Raw genomic sequence first — 20,004 nt, forward strand, 5'->3', positions numbered from 1 at the left:
GTCATACCAACTTGTACCACAGGATGGTGTCCTAACTCAACCAAGGCAAGTCACTGAAAGCATTCCTATGCTGTTTTCCAGACACTCCCGCGTTAGCCTGTTCCAGCTTTAAAGTCAGGAAAGTGAGAAAAAACGGGATTCGTTTTCTACTGTTTATATTGAAGGCCGCCATCTTGGATTGCTAACTTGTGGTTGGCGGGGCTGCTCTGACTCTCTGAGTAGGAAATCCAAGTTGAGTTGGCATTCCAAAATTCCAAAGAAACAGCAAAAGCGAAAGGAACAGCAATACGCATGGAAAAGTGCAATGTTGCCCTCAGTGATAAAAGTCTGAATTAACATTTTCTGAAAAAACTGAAAGCAAGTTAGCAAGTTGCTAGCACACTAGCAAAACGTTAAAAAAAGAGCAAAACAGCCAAAAAACCTCTCTAAACAAGACTGATGTGTACTGAAATCAGTGCTCGGAACTGTCATTTCCTCTTTACAACAACATGTTGTGTTTTAACACAGAGTTGTTTATGACACATTCATACATTTTTCTAAGATACTATGGTTGTAGTGTTTTTGCCAGAGGCTAAGTCTGGGTGAGTGACTCCACTGAAGCCTCCCTGCTTCCTGGCACTAAATCATTCATGTTCCTGCTTGGATGGTAAAACACTCTTCTTTGATCACCAAAAGAAATTTCAGCTCAGTAGCCTATGTATGTTTGGTGATGTTACACGATTTAAAGACTGTGAGAATTAAAAGCCTGGTTCTGAAGGGAAATAATTTCATCTTACTGTCATGACCTTTACCTTGAGGAAATTTACAACTATTCCAAGTTTACCAGATCAAAGTCAAAGACCCCCAGGGTGTTCGGCCGGGAGAGGCCAGGGAGACCTCGAGGCTCTGAAACCCGTCTATCAGCGTTGACAGACGGGCGGAGTGGGAGTGACAGACGACTGCTGTGTTAAATGCCCCAACTGCCACAGGGTGCAATAAAGTACGCGAACTCAAACCGGAAACAAGTTTGTTTGTTCATGAAACTAAAGGTCCATCAAAAATCTAAAAACTATTCAACTGAAAATTTTGCTGATTACTTTATCACATCATGTAGGATTATAAACGCAAGTTAATTAACTCCCCAAGCCTTCAAGGATTTGTTTTTTTTACACAGTAAAATTTTCTTCCTAAAAAAACAAAACAAATGTGTGTTTATGTGTGAGGATTTCCTCTGAGATGAAATGTGTATAATATGATAAATATAGTAGCACAGTCCAAGGACTACAACTCCGTTCAGCGAGGAGATTGTTATGCTTGGACAAATTAGTATTGCGGAGTATTGTGATATAAATTTTAGTGAGCAAAAATATAGATATAATAAAATGTGTTCTTTACGATGCAGATTAACTTCAAAACAAAAGTTCCCTGTAAAGTTCCCGTAGCATAAGACGAATAAAACAATAAAATAACCAAGAAATATAATTATCTGTTGCTGATTTGATAACCGTGTTTTTTGTTTTTTTAAATAACCTCCAAAATGTGTAATTAATGCACATTTGATATTTTTTAAATAAAACTCTTTTCCATTGTTTTGTACATTTGTGGGTACAGAGTCTGTCAGTGCCTCACAGCTGTGTGACTGCATCAAGCGTAATTCATTTTCCAAGAAATAGAAAAGTGCAAAGGCAAGGTTGTCTGTTACTAATAATATTATTATTTTTGTTATGATTATATCAATATGGCTCTTATGGTGATAGCGTTATCGTGATTATCTCCAATAGCGAGAATTTGACGGAGGCAGATTTATTTTGGCAATTATGACCGGATGTGCGCTGTTTCCGCTCGGAACTTGACAGCCTGTGGAGAGGCGGCGGATTGCGAACAAGCTGGCTGAAGGACTTGAGGTCTTCTGCGGACTCAGTCGGAGCAGGCGAGACTGAAATAGGTTAGAAAAAAGTTCCCTCGGAGTACCTCTGCGGTCGGCACGAAGCACGGAGAGACGAAGCGGGAGTTTCTTTTTTCTCGAGGTGAGTGATTTTATCCTGGCGGGGCGCGATGGTCAGCGCGAGGCTATTGGCTTCTGTCGGAATTACTTTGTTGCTATGGCACGCTGTGGCAGAGCGCGCGGTGGTTCGTACTCGAGTGAACCTGCAGTGCTTTTGTCCACGCATGAAGCTTCTCGAAAATACCCCGAAAATGTCTGCTAGTGGGAAAATAAACTAAAGAAACGTTGTTGATATTCTACTGTGAGGGTAATTAAAGGTTCCACGTGATAGCATCACTCCGTGTTGATGGGCTAATTTCCTCTCGGTGTTTTTGGTTATTTGTCCCGGTCCGGGAGGCGACATAAATAGGAGGAGGGGGCTTTCTTTGGCAGGCATGCCCTCCTCTCCCCTCGCTCCTGGGAATCCTTGGTGATGTCGATTCGGAGACCCTTTGTCATGAATTCACATGGATTAAACTCCTTTGTGTTGCGTTACTGCAGTGTGTGTGTGTGTGTGTGTGTGTGTGTGTGTGTGTGTGTGGGTGGAAGGGACCCTACCCCCCACCTATACCGCCCCTCACCATCGCCTGCCCCCTCAGGCATGCTCTGAGTCTCCCCCCCCCCCCTACAATTTATAGACTGCTTGCCTTTAGAGGGGGCTTTTCCAGTGCTGTGTCAGGGAGAAGCAGCGTTTATTTCCCATTGATGCTCATCATATGCAGCAAATAACCCGCATAGATGGGATTGCAATGCAGCAGCAGCAGGAGCACATGTTGGAGTGGATGCTGCTCATCCACACATCTGCTTTGGGTGAAGCATAGGGACAAAGGCAGTGCAGGTCTCAGGGTGTTTCTGCTGCTACAGTGGCTTGTCTGCAGATGTATGCAGGTAAACGCTCTGGTCGTGATCTCCTTACTGATGCCTAGCTTAATATTCTTCCATCTACACCCACCCAGCTGAGAGACACTGATTTAACATGTTAACGGTGTGCAGCAGTGCAAGTCATAAACATGTTCGTTAAGAATCTTTAAAAATGTTTTTCCAGAGACCTATTTCTGTCACCGGATTGTTGTCACTGGTTGAGGATTTCGAACCACCTGGCTCCTCTTTTAAAACTCCACAAAAGAAACACAGTAAGTTTATGGTTATCAAGGTCCATATCGACAGGGACAGGCAGTATTTGCACAACATCCCTTTTTTTTTTTTTTGTAAGAGTCTGCTGAGCAACAAGTTGGCCAGTGCGCTCCTGTAAAGCTGCACAGTGCTGTGACACCCTGCTGTGCAGTGCTGGGGATTTATTTCCAACAAGATTTACTCTCGAGTCCTCTGCCAGAACCACAGCAGTTGAAAGGAGAGACGAGGAGCTCCATATTTCAGCTGCATTCTTGCTGAGAAGTTGCTTTTAATAATTAACAGTAGTGACTAGTGGAGCTGGGGGCCCCTTCCGAGGCTAGTGATGTCATGCTTGATCTCCAGCCAGTTTCTCTCGGTTTATGCTCCCATTAGAGCAGATTTAATCGTTTGGTTTTGTGGTCATTTGTGGTCAGTGTGGGAAATGGTTTTCCTTGGGTATATTTGGGAGCCTTTCAGATAGGTGCCTCAGCTTCACATGCTAGTAGTTATCTGTTACAACCTTGCATACTACTACGTACGCGATCAGGGACCGAAGAGCTTAAACTCACTGCTCTCTGTGTTAGCTTCCTGTGATGAAGTCAGGACAGTGACTGCCATGCAAACTATGGTGATAATGGTGTTATCACGTGGAAGCCCTAACAGGCACGTGACTACATCTTTGGCAGCTTTGCTCATGGTGTCAACTGTAGATTGTGTCTGAGTGGTGCATTCTTGCCCTTGCATGTTCCTGAAGAGACGGTCATTCATAAAGGCTGATGCATGTGTAATTTGACATTACAGTTGGAGGTTGTGCTGGGACAAGCCTGGACCGGGCTGCTTTCAGAGACACACACCCAGAAAGCTGTGGCTTGATGCAACTGTAACACTTCATAGTGTTGAAACAGATGAAACAGACACTATTAAAGCTCATTATGGACATCTTTCATGGGTTCCCACTCTGGCCCAGACGGCTCTTACCACTGTAAATCTATTCTGGGTGTAGCTGTCTATTTCTTTACATAAGGATGGGGCCCTTTGTAGATTTGGCGGCATGTTCTCACGCCTCACTAATAGCAGCTGCTTTTGCCGCCTAGACTTCAGTCTGTGGCGGCTGGTATTTCAGGGGCAGGAGAAGAAGAAGAAGAATTCAATATGAGGAGATATTAGGTTAACTGATGAAAGGATACTATCTGATGGCTCAATGACAGGTCTCGTCCCAAAACAAACTGCACAGGAATGGCGTGGGGCCCAGCTGTCTTCTGACTCACACACTGAGTGTACATGATATAGCAAAGAGATCGCCTCAAGCTTTTAAGAGGTTTCACACAGTGTCTTGTAGCTGCATTAATGAGTAATGATGCCAAAGCTGCAGAGCAGGACTCATAGACTTTATATCAGGGATTCCAGTCATGTGGTCCAGAACCAGCCTGCAAGAGGATACAGTTTTTAAATAAAATACTGAGATATTCCTGGTGCGATGATGCCAGCATTACAACACATCGGATTAAAAATGCACGTCGATTTAAATTATTATTTTTTAAAATCTAAACAATGGTTTGGATCATGAAAAACAGAAAACTGTTATTTTCCTTACAACTCTCTAAATGAAGGTTTTATGACTTTCTAGATCCAGTGTGATCTGTAAATTGTAATATCCATGTAATGACACTCTCGATGAGTTTGGAAGAACTTAGGGATGTTGAAATTGCACATCTCAAGCTGTATAGCTTCTGTTTTCTAAACGAATGGCTCTTTTGTGGGCGACCTTGGCTCAGGGGGTTGGGAATCGCATCTGTAACCGGAAGGTCGCCGGTTCGATCCCTGGGCTCTCTGTCCTGGTCGTTGTGTCCTTGGGCAAGACACTTCACCCTACTTGCCTACTGGTGTTGGCCAGAGGGGCCGATGGCGCGATATGGCAGCCTCGCTTCTGTCAGTCTGCCCCAGGGCAACTGTGGCTACAACTGTAGCTGCCTCCACCAGTGTATGAATGTGAGAGTGAATGAATAGTGGTATTGTAAAGCGCTTTGGGTGCCTTGAAAAGCGCTATATAAATCCAATCCATTATTATTATTATTATTATTATTATTATTATTATTATTTACATGTGAAATTGAGCTAAAATTATTTTATACATTATTTGTTGTCTTTCTGGAGACTAATTGGGACCAAAATTTACACAGTAAACGTAACAATCTATTTCGTAATATTTCACATTATCGACTGAAACTATGAACTCGTGAGGAAAGGTTTTATTGAGGCCATAGATCAAGGAAGAAGGAAGTGGATTTTCCCATAGACTTCCTCCCAATTGGACTTCTCTTTACACCCTGAGAAACTGCATGTTAATGGCCATTAAAAACACTCCATGTTGAAGACACTTGCACTTGGGCTTTACTTTTTAGACGGGGGAGCTACATCCATGAAGCACATTTACTGAAGTGCAGCCTTGCTTGTGTGCCTGAGAGCTACACAAAGGCTACCACGGGCTGGTAGTGGTTTTATACAGTGCATGACAAGAAGCTAATAAAATGATGCCGACTTTATTTTTAAGTGCAGCCACTGAAAGAACGTGGCCTCCACAGTGTCGTTATAGTCATTAAGATTAGTGTGTGGGGTCATGTTGCCATCACCTTTAGCTCAGCAGAGGACGATCGGATTACCAGGCTGGATATCCTTAGTGGTCGTATCCGTTATCAGGGCCAGTCAGTGTTGACTGCCTGCTTGTGGTTGACTCACCATCCGAGCACGTCTGACTGGGGGAACATTGTGTCATAATGTGAGTGTGTTTCAGCAGTAGCGCTTTGTGGTTGTGGTTATAAGGTGAGTAATAAAGTGGGGTGTGGATACCCAGGCCATATAAATAGCAGAGGGTTTGTGTTGTTTACTGGATGTGTGTGTTCAACTTTGCTCAAAGTTTTGTAGTCTTTAAAAAAAATAAAAATTAACAACTTATGGTTCTCCTCTGTCTTGTCTTCCTCAGTGAGATATGAGGAACCCTGCAGGCCCAGATTGCTGATCAGCTGAGGCAAGCACTTGTTCCCACAGACATGGCTGACAGAGAGGGGCTGCCCATCGCTCCGGGACAGGTCTACATTGAGGTGGAATATGACTACGAGTACAAGGCCAAAGACAAGATGGTGGCTATCCGGCAGGGAGAGTGCTATATGCTGGTGAAGAAGACCAACGAGGACTGGTGGCAGGTGAGAAAGGACGAAGGCGCAAAGGCATTTTATGTGCCAGCACAGTACGTCAGGGAAGTGCGCAGGGCGCTCATGCCCCCCCAGAAACCCACCTTGAGGGCCAAGCCCGCCGTTTTGGACATCTGCCGGGCCTCCAATGAGAACCTCAACAGACCTCAGCCAGAAATGTCCAGCTTCGGACGCCCGTCGCCTTCTTCCACCCCCTCTCCATCTTCTGATCGCGTCACTCCGCCTGCACTGCCCAAGGATGCTAACCAGAACGTGGGGAGTCCCCACCACTGCAAGCTGGTGGCTGAGTTGGTACTTCTCCACAATAACAACAACCACCACCACCCCAACAATTCCACATTGCCACGGACGCGGGCTGATTCACCAACACCAAAATCGGGGAACAACCACAAAAGCCCGGATGGCAGCAAGACGTCCCCTCTGAGCGAGTTGCCTGGAGAGGGGCTAAACAAGCTCCGCAACGACTCGGAGTCTGGAGACGAGCTGAGCAGCAGCTCAACAGAACACATGCAGGTAAGCTGCTGCTTAATTTCTATTAGTAAGCCTTGCTTTGCGCATTTGTGCATTGCTTTGCAGGTGCACCAAATACCACACAGGGTGACACCTTTGGTTCTGTAACTGCTCCCCTCCCAGCAAAAGTGACTCACTCTTATGATCGCCATTCATTTTCTGTTTCTTTGTTCTCTCAGCTATGTTTTTTTTTTCCCTTTTCTGTTCACGTCTTCCTCTCTCCCTGGTTTATTTCACACTCTTTGCTCACATTTCCTCTGGGCCATCTGCAAATAGCTGCCCTCGTCCCAGTCACATTCTGTCATTGCGTAGAGAGAAGTTCCAGCTTCTTCATTCATCATCTTGCTTAGCTGCAATCGTTCATCAGCTGTGCATCATTTGCCAGTTCTGAGTAAACGCATCAACAGTTGCACGTGCTTATTAAAATCTGCTGTTGCCTTTGAAGCAGAATTTGTCTGGTTTGTACAGACGGAGTGGGGTGAGGGGGTTGCGTTGTAGTTTGGCCATTAACGACTAAATGGTTTTGCTTGTTAAATGCAGGCTTCTATAACTGAGTCTTCAGGTAGATTGAATATAAGGCTGTGCAGCTTTGTTGTCACTTTAGCTTTTCAAACACTTTTATGTTGCTGTACCACAGGAAGGTGTGTAAAGGTATCATTATAGCTAGGCTAATGCTTTGAGACAGATTATCTCTGCAAAGGTTTTGGTATCTGCAGAGATCTAGACTTCCTGACCTCCCCCCCAACACACACACACACTTTGAAATCATAAAATTTATTTCCTCCCTCTCCTTTCTTTCCCGTCCCACAGACTGATAACTCAGGCCACGAGATATGTCTCATCACTCTCAGACAGGGGGACTGTGGGAGACTGCAGGAACTGGGGCTTATCCTCCCTTGTCTGGAGCGCTGGTAGATCAAAGTAGGAAAAAGGAGGAGATTTGAAGACAGTGGGAGGCCATGTGGCTCTGCCTTCACGAGCCATTTTTGGGCCGGCCGTATCCAGGCAGGGTCAGCTGGTTCCAAGGTTCCAAGTGCTGCTTGTGTTCTTTGTTCCACGGGCTGCAGCAGCCTCCTCCACTGTTGAGTGAACAAAGAGACGGGCCTGAATAGAAACTAGGTCATATCTGCCGTGGATCAGTCTGTAGTCCCCGATCGCCCCGCTGCGGGGACCGTTGTGTGAGCGAGAACATGTGAATGCCATGTGTGATGCGCCATGTGAAGGAAAGTGAGAATGGCAGCACACCAACACAGTTTATGGCTTCAGAGCCACAGATGTACTGTTGGATGGCCAACGGGTTGGTGGGTCGCTATTGACATAACCCCCCCCCCCCCCCCCCCCCCCCAAACAAAAAAAAGAAGAAAGAAAAGGGTTGCTTTCTGTGTTACTGCCTGTCTTCACTAAACTTTTGGAGTTAATTATATGCTTGGCCAAAATAAACACATTTCACTCTCAGGCATTTACATTTGCATGGGCAGCTCTTTGGTGTGGTTTTTGTCAGGCTGCAGTAGAGCTGGCGGGGCGCATAAGTAACAGACAGCAGACAGGATTTAGCCAGAGCTCCCCGTCAAGCTCTGCGGTGTCTGTAGTCGCCGGGGCAGGTGGAACCCACTCCCTCTCTCTTTGTACCTTGTTGTGTTAGCTTGTCCTGTTTGGCCTGTTGCCAGGCAAGTGAATGACCCTGCAGAAAGCCCAATTCTTTCAGCTCCTCTCCTTCCACTGCTTCCTGCCATTGCACGGGTACAAGCAAACTGCCCCCTGAAGAGAGAGAGGCAGAGGGAGGTTCCTGCTGAGGCAATATTGTATTTTAGAAGTTGGTTTTAGACACTTGTTAGTGCCAGAGTGGTAAAACTCACTTTTATGCGATTTGAAAAAAAATAGTTAATTGTATCCTTTGTGTTTACTTAATACAGTGACTTACGAAATTAATTCGTTCCTGAGGGTCTTTCATTAGTCGAAAATTTTCGTAAGTCGAAGCACCCATTGCGCCTTTTGAGTGAACGATAGGCTATAGGCTAATTGCTAACTGCAACACTAATACGTCATTCAAGTGGAACAGCGAAGCGCAAGTACAAAAGCCAATTGTGGGCATTGTAGGCATTCTGGGCTCAGCCAATCAGAGCCAGCAGATTTTGTTAAGCGGGCATTTTGACGTAACACGGGCAGAAATATTGCCGTTAAGTGCCTTCGTAAGTTGAATTTTTTGTTAAATGGGGTATTCGTAAGTCGGGGTTCCACTGTATTGTGATTGAGACTTGCTAAAACATACATAAAATTATCTGATTGACCCAAGGTGGGCCACCATCGCACCACTATGACACCTCTGACCTTTGTGGCATAGATATGGCAGTGCTGTGGTGTGCAACATGGCATGTAGGCATTAGAGCTTTTGTGTCCACTGGGTTGCAGAGCGGAGCTGGTCCAGCATGAATCACGTGCTGGATCAGCCCCGCTCTGCATATTGCGATCTGGTGTGACTACCTTAAGTTTTTGTGGTGTGGCAGTGCATAGTATCCTGCTGGGAGGTGTCAGCTGCCAAGTGCCATGAAGAGTGTGCTTAATCTGGAACAGATTAGGTAGGTGGTGCATTTCAAATTAGCATCCACATAAATACTAGAATCCAAGCTTGTGAACACTCCATTTTAACAAGATGATAACTTTTATTTGCGTAACCTCGCAGCACTTTCAATGTTCCTCATCTCTCTCTTCCCCATAACATAACAAATTTTAGGGAAATCTGATTGTTTCATGTTCTGAAAGGGGAAAACAGTGGCCGATATATTAGCATATAGCCCATCAACAAATTTCCCACGTGTGGGACTAATAAAGGTTATCTTATCTTATCAACACTGAAGGCTGAGTAGCTCATTGACATACAGGAGCTTCTCTGTTAAGCTGCTGAAGCTGGTCTAAACGTGAGGTAGCAAACACTGTTGAAGCTGCAGTAAACGTCACAGTCATCTCAGATCCTCACTGAAGGTGCAAAACCATGATGTCATGATGTATTTCTATGGCAACGAGCATGTCCAGTGTCCCAGCATGCCAGTGCAGTGAAAATGCAGACTGCCAGGCACTAATACACTTGCTGTCAGGCTGTCTGGAGTGGCAGTATCATCTAATAAGACTAATTTTAACCCACTTACAACTTAAAGCCACCCAAGGAGGACAAACCTTGTCCACAAATCAGGTTATTAGAAGAGGCTAAAGCTGCAGTAACGGTACCCATCCACAAACACATTTCCTCTCCTGAGCACATCGACTCAGGAGCCTTTGAATGAATGGAGACTGGATGGGAGGATTCAAGTGCCAGCTGGCCCCCTCTTAATTGATTTGATTTGATGTGCGGGTGGCGATTAACGCCTCCGTGTCTCTTCATGCTTTCCTCGTGTAATTTGCTTATCTCGCCGGCTCTGGCAGAGACTGATGGTTCACTCCACGCCTCCTCTGCACCACTGGAGGTTGCTTGGGCCGGTGGTCACACAGCCCCATCCAAACCAACTCCCTTTTATTAACCAACCCTCCCCCTCCTCTCTCGTCTAGACAGCACAGCTACTACGTTCTTATTGGACGGGCAAAATAAGCCTCTTTTCCTCACTTCTCGGGGACCTCGCAGTAGGATCTGTTGTGTGTTTTCTTTTTTGAATTTAGCAAACATGTGATTTAAAGCCCTTTTTTCCACATAAACATCTTGGTTTTCTCTACGCTTACTCTGCTTTTATCTGTTGTTTTGTCTGTTTGTCTGACCACACAGTGTGTGTATCCCCACAAAGGAAGTTATTTTGAGTCAGGTTCCTCAGGAGTGCTTTTTACTCAGCTTCTCTTCTTTTTTGACTGGAAGCAGTTTTCTTTGTTCCAAAGCACTGTGACTTAATGAGCAGATGAATGCCACTCTGTGGGATTTTTGGAGAGGTCGGATGGTTGTTTTCTCTCTCAGTGGATGTGTCACACAGATGTGGTGGCCCTGGAAGTGTTTGGGTCTGTGTTTTTATGCCATGGAGTCGGCCAGCTGCCCTGCAGGCACTCACAGGTAGAAAGGCCTTAAAGCCCCCACCCTCACGCCAGGATTTATACCATTTGACACAATCAGTGTCTAAACACTGCTGGACCCTCCCTTTCTTTCATAATTCCAACACATTTGGCTGTTAAGTAAATCCTCACAGGCTGCACTCTCTGTGTCTGTGATGAAACTGGTAATTCCCTGAGATTACAAGATGGATCAGTCACTCCCATTAAATAAGCTGTCTTCTAGTATTGTGTTGTTGTTTTTATTTTTTTTTCTCCTCTCAGAGAAATCTAATTGAAGGGCTGCTGTGTAGCCACAGTGACATAACAAGCTTGTATGCATCCAGATGGATTCTTAGAGGGGTTAAAAATGAAAGTATGCTGCTGTTTTGAGGCCAGCGTTTGCCTGCCTTCAGCCTGCTTTGTGGTCTTTTTGCTTGCTAGTCGTGCCTGGAGGAGGAGAGATAGACGGGGGGAAGGCTTGGAGGCCCTGGACCCTGACTTTGCTGCTCGTACCCGGTTATGGGATGGCAAAGGCATCCCAGACAGGTACATTGTCATATTTTTGGTTAATGAGGAGATTAGTTGTAGCACGTGAGCTGTGAACCTCTAAGCAGCTGCCACGGTGAGCTGAGTGATCCAGAATAGCGACACTACAAGGTCACCATTAAAGATGGAGGAGAGCATTAAAAGCGGGTGTTGTGAATGTGTGAGCATATGCTGGGATGTCGATGGCCTGCTCATTGCTGTTTCCTTCTTCCTGTGTATGAAACGCAGAGGGAAGCACGTGCACACGTTGGCCCCGTCCTCCTGCATTGTATGTTTGCTGACTTGCGCAACAGAGCAAAGTTTGGGAATGTGCATCAAGGGTTTAGCAGTGTAATGAAATATACCGCTACGTGCGGTTGCTTGAGACTCCTAAATGCACTTTGAAACTGCAGTCGCTCGCTGAAAGGTTTGATGAATTTACCGCTGTTATTTTGGTTGTGCTGAATCGGCTCATTAAAGTTCAGTGACGTGCGTTTTCTCCCACGTGAAGCAGAATGTGTGTATTGTTCTTAGAAAGGACAGTGAGGTGGATAGTGAGAAAGCCTTTCTGTCCCACTTGAGTGTCCTGGGAAGCTCTTGAGTTTACTGTACAGAAACAACCTGCTCTTAAACACACAGCACCACAATAACCTGCTAATTGCATGTTTTGCTAAATGGGCCCTTTGTGCGTGCAGCCTAAAATTATGTGCAGGGACTCTTTACAGCCAATTTCCAAATAAGCTGAAAGCTTTTGAAGAAAGCATACACTCTTATTACACAAAGACAGTAAATTCCACTAGATATGAGCGCAAGCAGTGCTGTAACCATCTCCTGTGCCGAGACTTGCTACCGGTCCGGCTGAAAAGGAGGCCCCTGCTTGTTTTCCAGCGCGTGCTTGACATTCCTGCATCAGTGCCTACAAACGCACACTCACTCACGGTGAGGCAACAAGCGAGTAAAATCAATGAAGGCTTGCTTTTCCCTCAGAAGTGCAGCACTAGACCTTTTGGTAATCTAATAATAAACTTGAGCAAACAGTGCATCTGCTGTGCTCATGTGAGCGTCTGTCTCTGCGAGTGCGTGCATCTGGCTGCATGCATTCTTCCTAGTTCTTCTTTTTCTCTCTTCTGTCTGGGCATTGAGGTTTCTCTTCTACTTTTCTGCCTCGCTCTGTCTCTCTGCTGCTCCCTCTGCTAAGTCAGTCTGCACACCTGTCTCTGGAGTTTAGTGAATGGCTCCTCTTGGTCCACTTTCCAACCTGTGACTAGGGCTGTTCGATATAACGATATATATCGGATGACGATGTGAAAACGTCTGTTTCATATTATGTTATCGTTTGTTTCGTGGTGTCGCAAAATCATCTGTTTACGGCAATATTTTTTTCATCGTTTTTATGGTCACTGTATAATTTCCTGAAGTTCTCTCTTTCTCTTATATTTAATATAGCCACACTACAGACGGACAAGTGATTGTTTTTATGCATTGTCGTTAGCAACAACGACGGTAAAACCACCGCGTGGCTCCGCCGTCCGCATGTTTATTTTCCACATAAACCTTTCACAATAAAGCTGAAGAGCCTGTTGAGATTTTTCAAAATAAACTGAATCAAGTGAAATAGAATGCAGAGTGTTTACGCATGAGAAGCTAAAAAGAGCTGTCAGGTGCTAAAAAAAAAAGAAAAAGCTTAGAACAGGCTTTCCCCCGCAGCACGCCGTGTAATAAATACGTAACACTCGACTCCAGGTACACAACGCCCAGCTGAAAACACTTCACGCAAGTCAAGTTGCCCGAGATTAACAGAATTTACAGAAAATGTAAAATTTTTGTTATTATATATCGTTGTCGGGACGATAAATGCCTTATATCGGGATATGAGATTTTTCTATTGATGTTTCTGATGTTTCTATTTATTTCTTCCTCCACATCCATCCCGATGCATGCCTCTGTGACGCATGCGCATGAGGATTATATCCACAAGCCCCAAGCAACAAGGCTTTAAGAAACCCACAATAGCTGATATTAAGGCTTGCTGTTATGGGGGATTGCTTGCTTTCCATTTTTCCTTTATTAATGTTTTGATATAAGAAGATTTCATATCAAGTCACAGTGTGCGTTCACATGAAAGGAGCCAGAGAGACCAATCTGTCATAAAGTGTCACACCAGTTTAATTCTTCTTCTTCCCCAATAAAGACGTCATTTGATGACCTCACCTAGTACCCTTAATGACGAGTTTTGACACCTCCATATATATCGATAAAGATGTGGTTTGTTGACCACAAGATAAGGTTCCCAGCTTTTTCAAGGTTAGCACATAGCTACATAGGCAGACATTATCCGTACTAACTTATGATGCACACCCAGTCATTTTGTTCAGAAAACAGGAAGGAATATGACGGAAACCGCTCACTTCAGAACAGAGGAACGATGGCATTGGAGGGCGTAAGCTGCTCGCACATGCACTCCTAAAAACAGGTTCAGACGTTAATCTTAAGAGCCTGAAAAAAGAAGGCAGCTGAACCTGTGAAGAGGTTCCTCCTCTCGTCTAAGAGGCCAAGAGACAACCCCCACTAGGGGTTAAATACCTGGCCCTCTCCACCTTTTCTTTCGAATGGAGGAAGCCGTTGGATTAGAGTTGAAATATCTCCACAAAAAGTCCAGATGCCTGTTTTTCCCCCAAGACCTGGATAACTGAGAACTGACACGGACATGTCAGGACATCAGGAGTTTTCAGCCCAAACAGTTCTGGGGATACCCTAAGGGTAACTACTCACTTGGTGGTCCACAAAAGAAGTGCATACTCTTAGAGGCTTTTTTCCCCGATGTTGAGCTCGTACTTCCAATAATCACTCCTATTAGCCAGCTAAAGATTGAGGGCACAATCAGACAACACACAGACCATGTACTAGGTTGGAGATCATTTGATATCTTCTTTGACTACATTGCATGTTTGCTCTCAGATGCCCATCTATCAGTTATGGTGTAGAACAGGTGAAGGCTGCAGTGTATGCACAAATCCCTTTTGTATTAACCTGCAGAAGTTCTGTCAATGCTTGTTTCCTCATTTGCAGTTGGCATAAACAAAACCGGGCACAACCAGAAGTAACAACTTCTTTGTTACTGAAATGCATACATACTCCATGTGACCTTAGGCATTTCAGTAACAAAGAAGTGCTCTGCAAGAGAACATGTTATTGTGTCACAAGCTAATAGGGTTGCTGTCCTGTAGTGATTTCCTAGAAAACCATAATATTCTACATCTGCTCAGTTACTGCTCAGTTATTGGGAAAAAGCAGGTTATGTAGTTTATAATCATTTAACATTGGTTTTGCATTGGTTAGACGGCAACTTCTCCTTCAAGTGAGAGTGACAGGTTGGTTAGTGTTTAAAATCCATCGGTTGTTACTTGTCTTCATTACCTTGTGTTCTTCCAAGATGAGGTAATGAGTGTAAACTTGACATGTAAGTGAGCCGCATGTCACTGAAGAACAGAGCTGACACAGGAGAGACCGAAGCCTTGGCCTCTCTTCTGTCTCCCTTTTTAGTTGCAGTTCTTCGTATCCAGCATCCCTAAAGGTGCTCTGCCTGTCAGCCTGTGAGGCAGCGTGCTGCCTATTCATGTAGTGGATGACGGGGGTACATCACCTGTTTAATTTGCTCACTCCGGCTATCTCGCTCTGCTCGTCCTTGCTCCGCAGCTCTCTGTTGTTTAGCTAGTCCCTCGCCTGTCGCTCAACGTGTCTCTCTCTCTCTCTGAGCCTGGCTCACTGCTGTAGCTTGATGCACTGGGACAGCATGTACCCAGAAAAGGTAAGAAGAACACCTATCTGGGCTGCTTTTCATAACTCGGCTACATTATTTTTCTCAAGCTGCCTTCCTCTGGTCTTCTCTCCCCCTCTGGATCGTTCCCTGTCCATGCTTTCTCCTTCCCCTTCACTGTTGTTTGTAATCAATGTGGAAACCTCATTCCCTTCTGCCTGTGGCATTTCACCTGGAAACACTCAGACCGACAGCACCAACTGCTGTGTGTACGCTTATGTGTTTGATATGGTGCTGGGCACGTGTGGGTGTTCTAGTGTAGGATTTATTTAGAAAGTAACTTTGCCAGCTCCCCCTCTGCTGTGTTTTCCACAGAGGTCTGTTTGCACACAAGTGATGATGCTCGGGGCACTGGGCTCTCAGTGCGTAGTTACATAACTTATTCTCGCTGTGTCCAGAGCCTTTTGAACAGCTGCTAGTCCTTTACACCCTCCAGCCGCCTCTTGGTGTGGATGAGTGGTCAGGTCAAGCTATTCTTAAGAATCTCACAAATACTGCACTTTCTGTGTTGATGATAAAAACTGTATCTGGCAGCACACAGTTGCTTGTTGCAGAAAAGGAGGCTAAATTACCTAATTGGTTTTATTTTTGTTTTAAAGTGGACAAATCAACTAGGACCTAAATAAAACCATTGTTAAGTATACTGAATATTTCAGTCTCTAAATAAATAACATATGCTGTTAAGTGACCAGCATGCTCAAAACTGCTGCATCTGTTATCACCCAAGGTTAGCAGGCTACATTAATAAACCGTGCCGGAGCAGTGCACAGGCACATTTATCTGCTAATTAGTGTTAAGTAACAGACTAATAGAGTGCTAGAATTTGCAGTGTTTTGCATCTGTGTTTGAGGTTTGTACTTGCACCTTGAGGGATCACAGTCAGCGCAGCGCTGAAGTGAAGCACCATCAGTATCCCACTGTTCTTGGCATTTTGTTTGTTTTTCTTCGCCCACGCTAGTTTCGCCTGCATAAAGACTGAATTTTGAAATCACGTCACCATGCTTCTAATGTTTACAATTCAAAAACTGTTTCTTTAACAGCTTTTCTATCCAAAATGCACAACTTGGCAGGTAATGGCGTTGCATGTAAAGTCAGAGTTTGGACTAATCAGTGTGTTATAAAAAACTCTTGCGGCCCTCTCGCCCTCTTCCCTGGGTTCTGGCTGCTCTTTGACTTGTTGCACTCTGTCTTTGAGTGTAACAGCTTGTATTTCTCAGCGATTTAGCGCAACACTGCAGCAATTTCCTGCAGATCAAAGACAATATTTGAGAGCCATCTGCTGTGTCTCTCTGCTCTCAGTGTTTTCCTCAGGAGACCTGCAGCTGGGAGCTGGTTGCCAGCGAGTGGGAGGACTGGTGAAAGCATCAGAGCGTAGGAGTCTCGAGGCATCGAGGGGCACGTATTGTCTTCGTCATATGCTGCTGCTATCATTAATTACTTAATGCAGCTGCCAAAGAGACAAAGTATGAGCAGTGAATCGATCAACGCCGAAATTGTTCTGCTGGCGGCTGTCTTGCCAGAGGTCATTTACTGTTAAAAGGAGAATGGAATTGGTCTGTCACATCATCTGGTGGAGTGTACAGGCGCATGGAAAGGTGTAGAGTTGTTGCTGTGGGCTGGTACAGTTGCTGTTTGACCTAACGCACTACAAAGTGCTGCAGGAGTACCTAAAAATACAAAGCAGAATCATTTTGTGGAGACAAAGTATGCAAGAAATAATCTAAATGTCTTTTATTGGTGTTTCATTGGGATGAAAACACCGTTTGTCACATTTAAAGAGATACATCAGAAGCTTACAAACTGATCAAAAATAATCTATTATATGTGTAATTATATTTTCTTTATGTTTCACATTCTGTCAGACTGCTAGAATATTATTAGTCAAATTATTGGGCATGAAGCCTAGCACTAGTTACTACTTAAAAAATAAATAAAACTCAGTAGCACAAAGAAGTGCTACAGTGTTGATTTTTTTGGCACTGAGGTTATAGGCATTAGTTGAACCAGCTCTGCAGTGGGTGTGTAATCCTTTCTGTTCGTGTAGGTCATTTTTAGGCTCGCGGTCGAGCATGCGTGGCCCAGATAGTCGTTTACCCCTGAACCAACTTTCCAGAAACTGTGTTTTTGTCCCCAGAACTTTCCACGAGCAGCTGTCACCGAACAGAGATGCTACAGAGGGAAAAACAAAGGGGATACACAGGGAGTGGACACACTATACCGCTGTGGATCAGTCCGGATCCTTCTGCCAGCTTTACAGCTCTGTAACCAAACAGCAAATCCAATTTTAACACAGCCTCAGCACAAGTCCTATAATTGCTCTCAGATGGGCTTTCAGCTCAGTGGGGAATCCTCCAACCAAACCCTGCCTTAAGGGGATACAGTATGTGTGTCTGTACGTTCCCTCAAAGCTGACCAGAAATAGCTTACTGATAAAATATAGGCGTTAGGATGGTGATCAGAGTTCTCTTTAACACATGGAAGAACCTTCCAAGGCCAGGAGCCTTTCAGTGCCCTTGCATTTGATTGGCAGAGAGGCACTCCCGGTGTCCATTAATGAAATGGATATGTCTGCAGTAACGGATGTCTCAGTGCTCCCTCTATGCTCTGCTGGCTCTGCAGTGCTGTTGGCTGGGCTGATCAGCTCTTTTTATAAACAGGGGTGCACATAAGTGGTCCGGTGCGCATTCACTGTCAAAATAAAAAGACGCGCACCAGATAAGAAGTTGCAACGCGCGTTTGCGTACATAAGATTTTCTGGAGGAGGACAGACATTTGTTTAGAACTCTTAAAGATGTCAAGAAGCAATCTCCTTTAATCAGGTGTTCCTCCACCTCCAAAGAAATGTCAGAAGGAGTCCAAACCGCAAAAGAAGCGCGTATTCTTGGAAAAGTGGTTGCAGAAGGTGAGCTGGCTTCAAACAAATGATGAACGCACAGAGATGTGGTGCAGAATATGCCATGAAAATCCCAAAAACAGTGCCTTTATATGTACGCAAATGCACGTTGCAACTTCTTATCTGGTGCGCGTGTTTTATTTTGACAGCGAATGCGCACCGGACCACTTATGTGCACCCCTGTTTATAACTGATTGACAGCTCGTTGGTTATTCTGTCAGGGAGAGATTAGAGTTTCCGTCATAAACGTATAGACTGGCTCGTGTTTAAAGTGTAGGAGTGGAGACAAAATCCTGTTCATAGTTCATCTGAGAAGCTTTGCAACATTAAAGAAAAGGGTCTGTGGAACCTTTAGAATGATGATCACCTTCTTTCCCTTATTTTCTGCTCCCCTCCTTTGCTGTTTGAAGCATGACCTTGGTGATGGACCTTGGTCAGGTAAGCATTAGCTGAATGGGAGCAAAACAGCCAAGTGTTGGGGATTGTTGGAACCAGTGACATAGTGCATTACCCCTGCCTTGCACACCCCTTTTAAAACTTTTTTAAAAACTTCTTTAAATTAATTCAGATTAACTCTACACGATGCAAAACAGCTTGTGGCAAATACTTTTATGAAGGAGCATTAAAGGCAAAGTCTTTCTCACTGGGCTCAGAGCTAGTGTTGTGAAAAACTATAAACATACACAGCATCAGAAAATAGTATTAGTCTAAGATTAGTTTGTATTTACTCGAGATTTGACTAATCTTTCAAAGTGGTGATTTTAATTGTTAAAGGAAAAGACACACACCTTGTTAAATCATAAATTATCTGTGATTAACCACACCTTTTCGAAAGCTCAGTTTGTTTTGTTAGCTACGATCAGACCTGCTGAATCAAGAAATCACTAAAACAGGAACTGTCTGACAAAGTAGCAAGCTAAAAGGACGTGAAACGCTGCACATCATGCCACCATCTAAAGAAACAGCTGAGAAACAAAGTCATGCCATCTGTCAGTCTGGAAAAGGTTACAGTGCCATTTCTAAGGGTTTGACAGCCATTATCCCCAAATGGAGAAAAACTTGCAACAGTGCTGAACCTTCCCGGGGTCGGCCAAATCAAAGTCTGGGCTTAAATCTGATTGAGATACTTTGACATGACTTTATACTGGACGCTCGAAAAGCCTCTGGTGTGGCTCAGTTAAAGCAATACAGCAAAGAAGGGTAGACTAAAGCAGAGTGATGTGAAGCACTCATTGCTCAAATGCTTGATTGCAGTTTTTGGTGCCAAGGGTGATACAACCAGTTATTAGATTTAGAGGGCGATTACTTTTTCACACAGGGCCTTGCTTTTTTTCCCCTACCCCCTTAAAAAAAACAAATTTTAAAAACTGCATTTTGTATTTAGTTGGTTTATCTTTGTCTAGCATTAAAATTAGTTTGATGACCGGAAACGTTTAAGTGTGAGAAATATACAAAAACAGAACAAAGAAATCAGGAATACTTTTCTGCACCTCTTTATGTCAGTTTCTCCGTAACAACACATTTAGTTATCTGATCAAACATCTCTTCTTTCCCTTCTCCTGCTGTTTTTCTTTAATGTTGTTTCTCACACTGGCTGTGGTTATGGCCGGTCGATAAAATGGGGGAAAAATAAAATAAAATAAACTTTTCATCGATGCATACATGAGACACGGTCAATATACAGTCGATAGAACTCATCCTAACGGCCAGTGACGATGAGAATAGTTGAGAATTAGGTTGACACAGGGAAAGGAAACAACCCAAGCCTCAAAAGAGAAGGACAGACAGAGAAGTAGACACTGCTTTGGGTGGCCTGCACAACCCAATGCACACACAACGTAACGACTGTTCTTGCAGCATACCATACAACAGAAAATGAAGAGACACAGTAATATCACAAATGCAACAGGTAACTTTACTGTAAAAGACATGGTGCCAGTTAGCATAGTTGAATATATTGGATTTAAGC

General features: G+C 44.3%; 1 protein-coding gene across 4 annotated transcripts in view; it reads left to right on the forward strand.

Annotated features, from left to right (window-relative positions):
• The first annotated feature begins 1,827 nt into the window (after positions 1 to 1,827).
• Positions 1,828 to 20,004, forward strand: part of arhgap12b (Rho GTPase activating protein 12b) — a 63,431-nt gene continuing 45,254 nt past the window's right edge. For all 4 annotated transcript variants that reach the window (XM_085418093.1, XM_085418095.1, XM_085418096.1 and 1 more), the window contains exons 1-2: positions 1,828 to 2,006; positions 6,057 to 6,798. In XM_085418093.1, coding sequence (XP_085274219.1) covers positions 6,124 to 6,798 — 675 coding nt within the window. In that variant the 5' untranslated portion in view covers positions 1,828 to 2,006; positions 6,057 to 6,123. The remainder of the gene's footprint in view (positions 2,007 to 6,056; positions 6,799 to 20,004) is intronic.

This window comes from Rhamphochromis longiceps, linkage group LG9 (genome assembly GCF_057381845.1).
Source record: "Rhamphochromis longiceps isolate RC_006_pf linkage group LG9, R_longiceps_female_GT1.1, whole genome shotgun sequence".
In the NCBI taxonomy this organism is placed as follows: Eukaryota; Metazoa; Chordata; class Actinopteri; order Cichliformes; family Cichlidae; genus Rhamphochromis; species Rhamphochromis longiceps.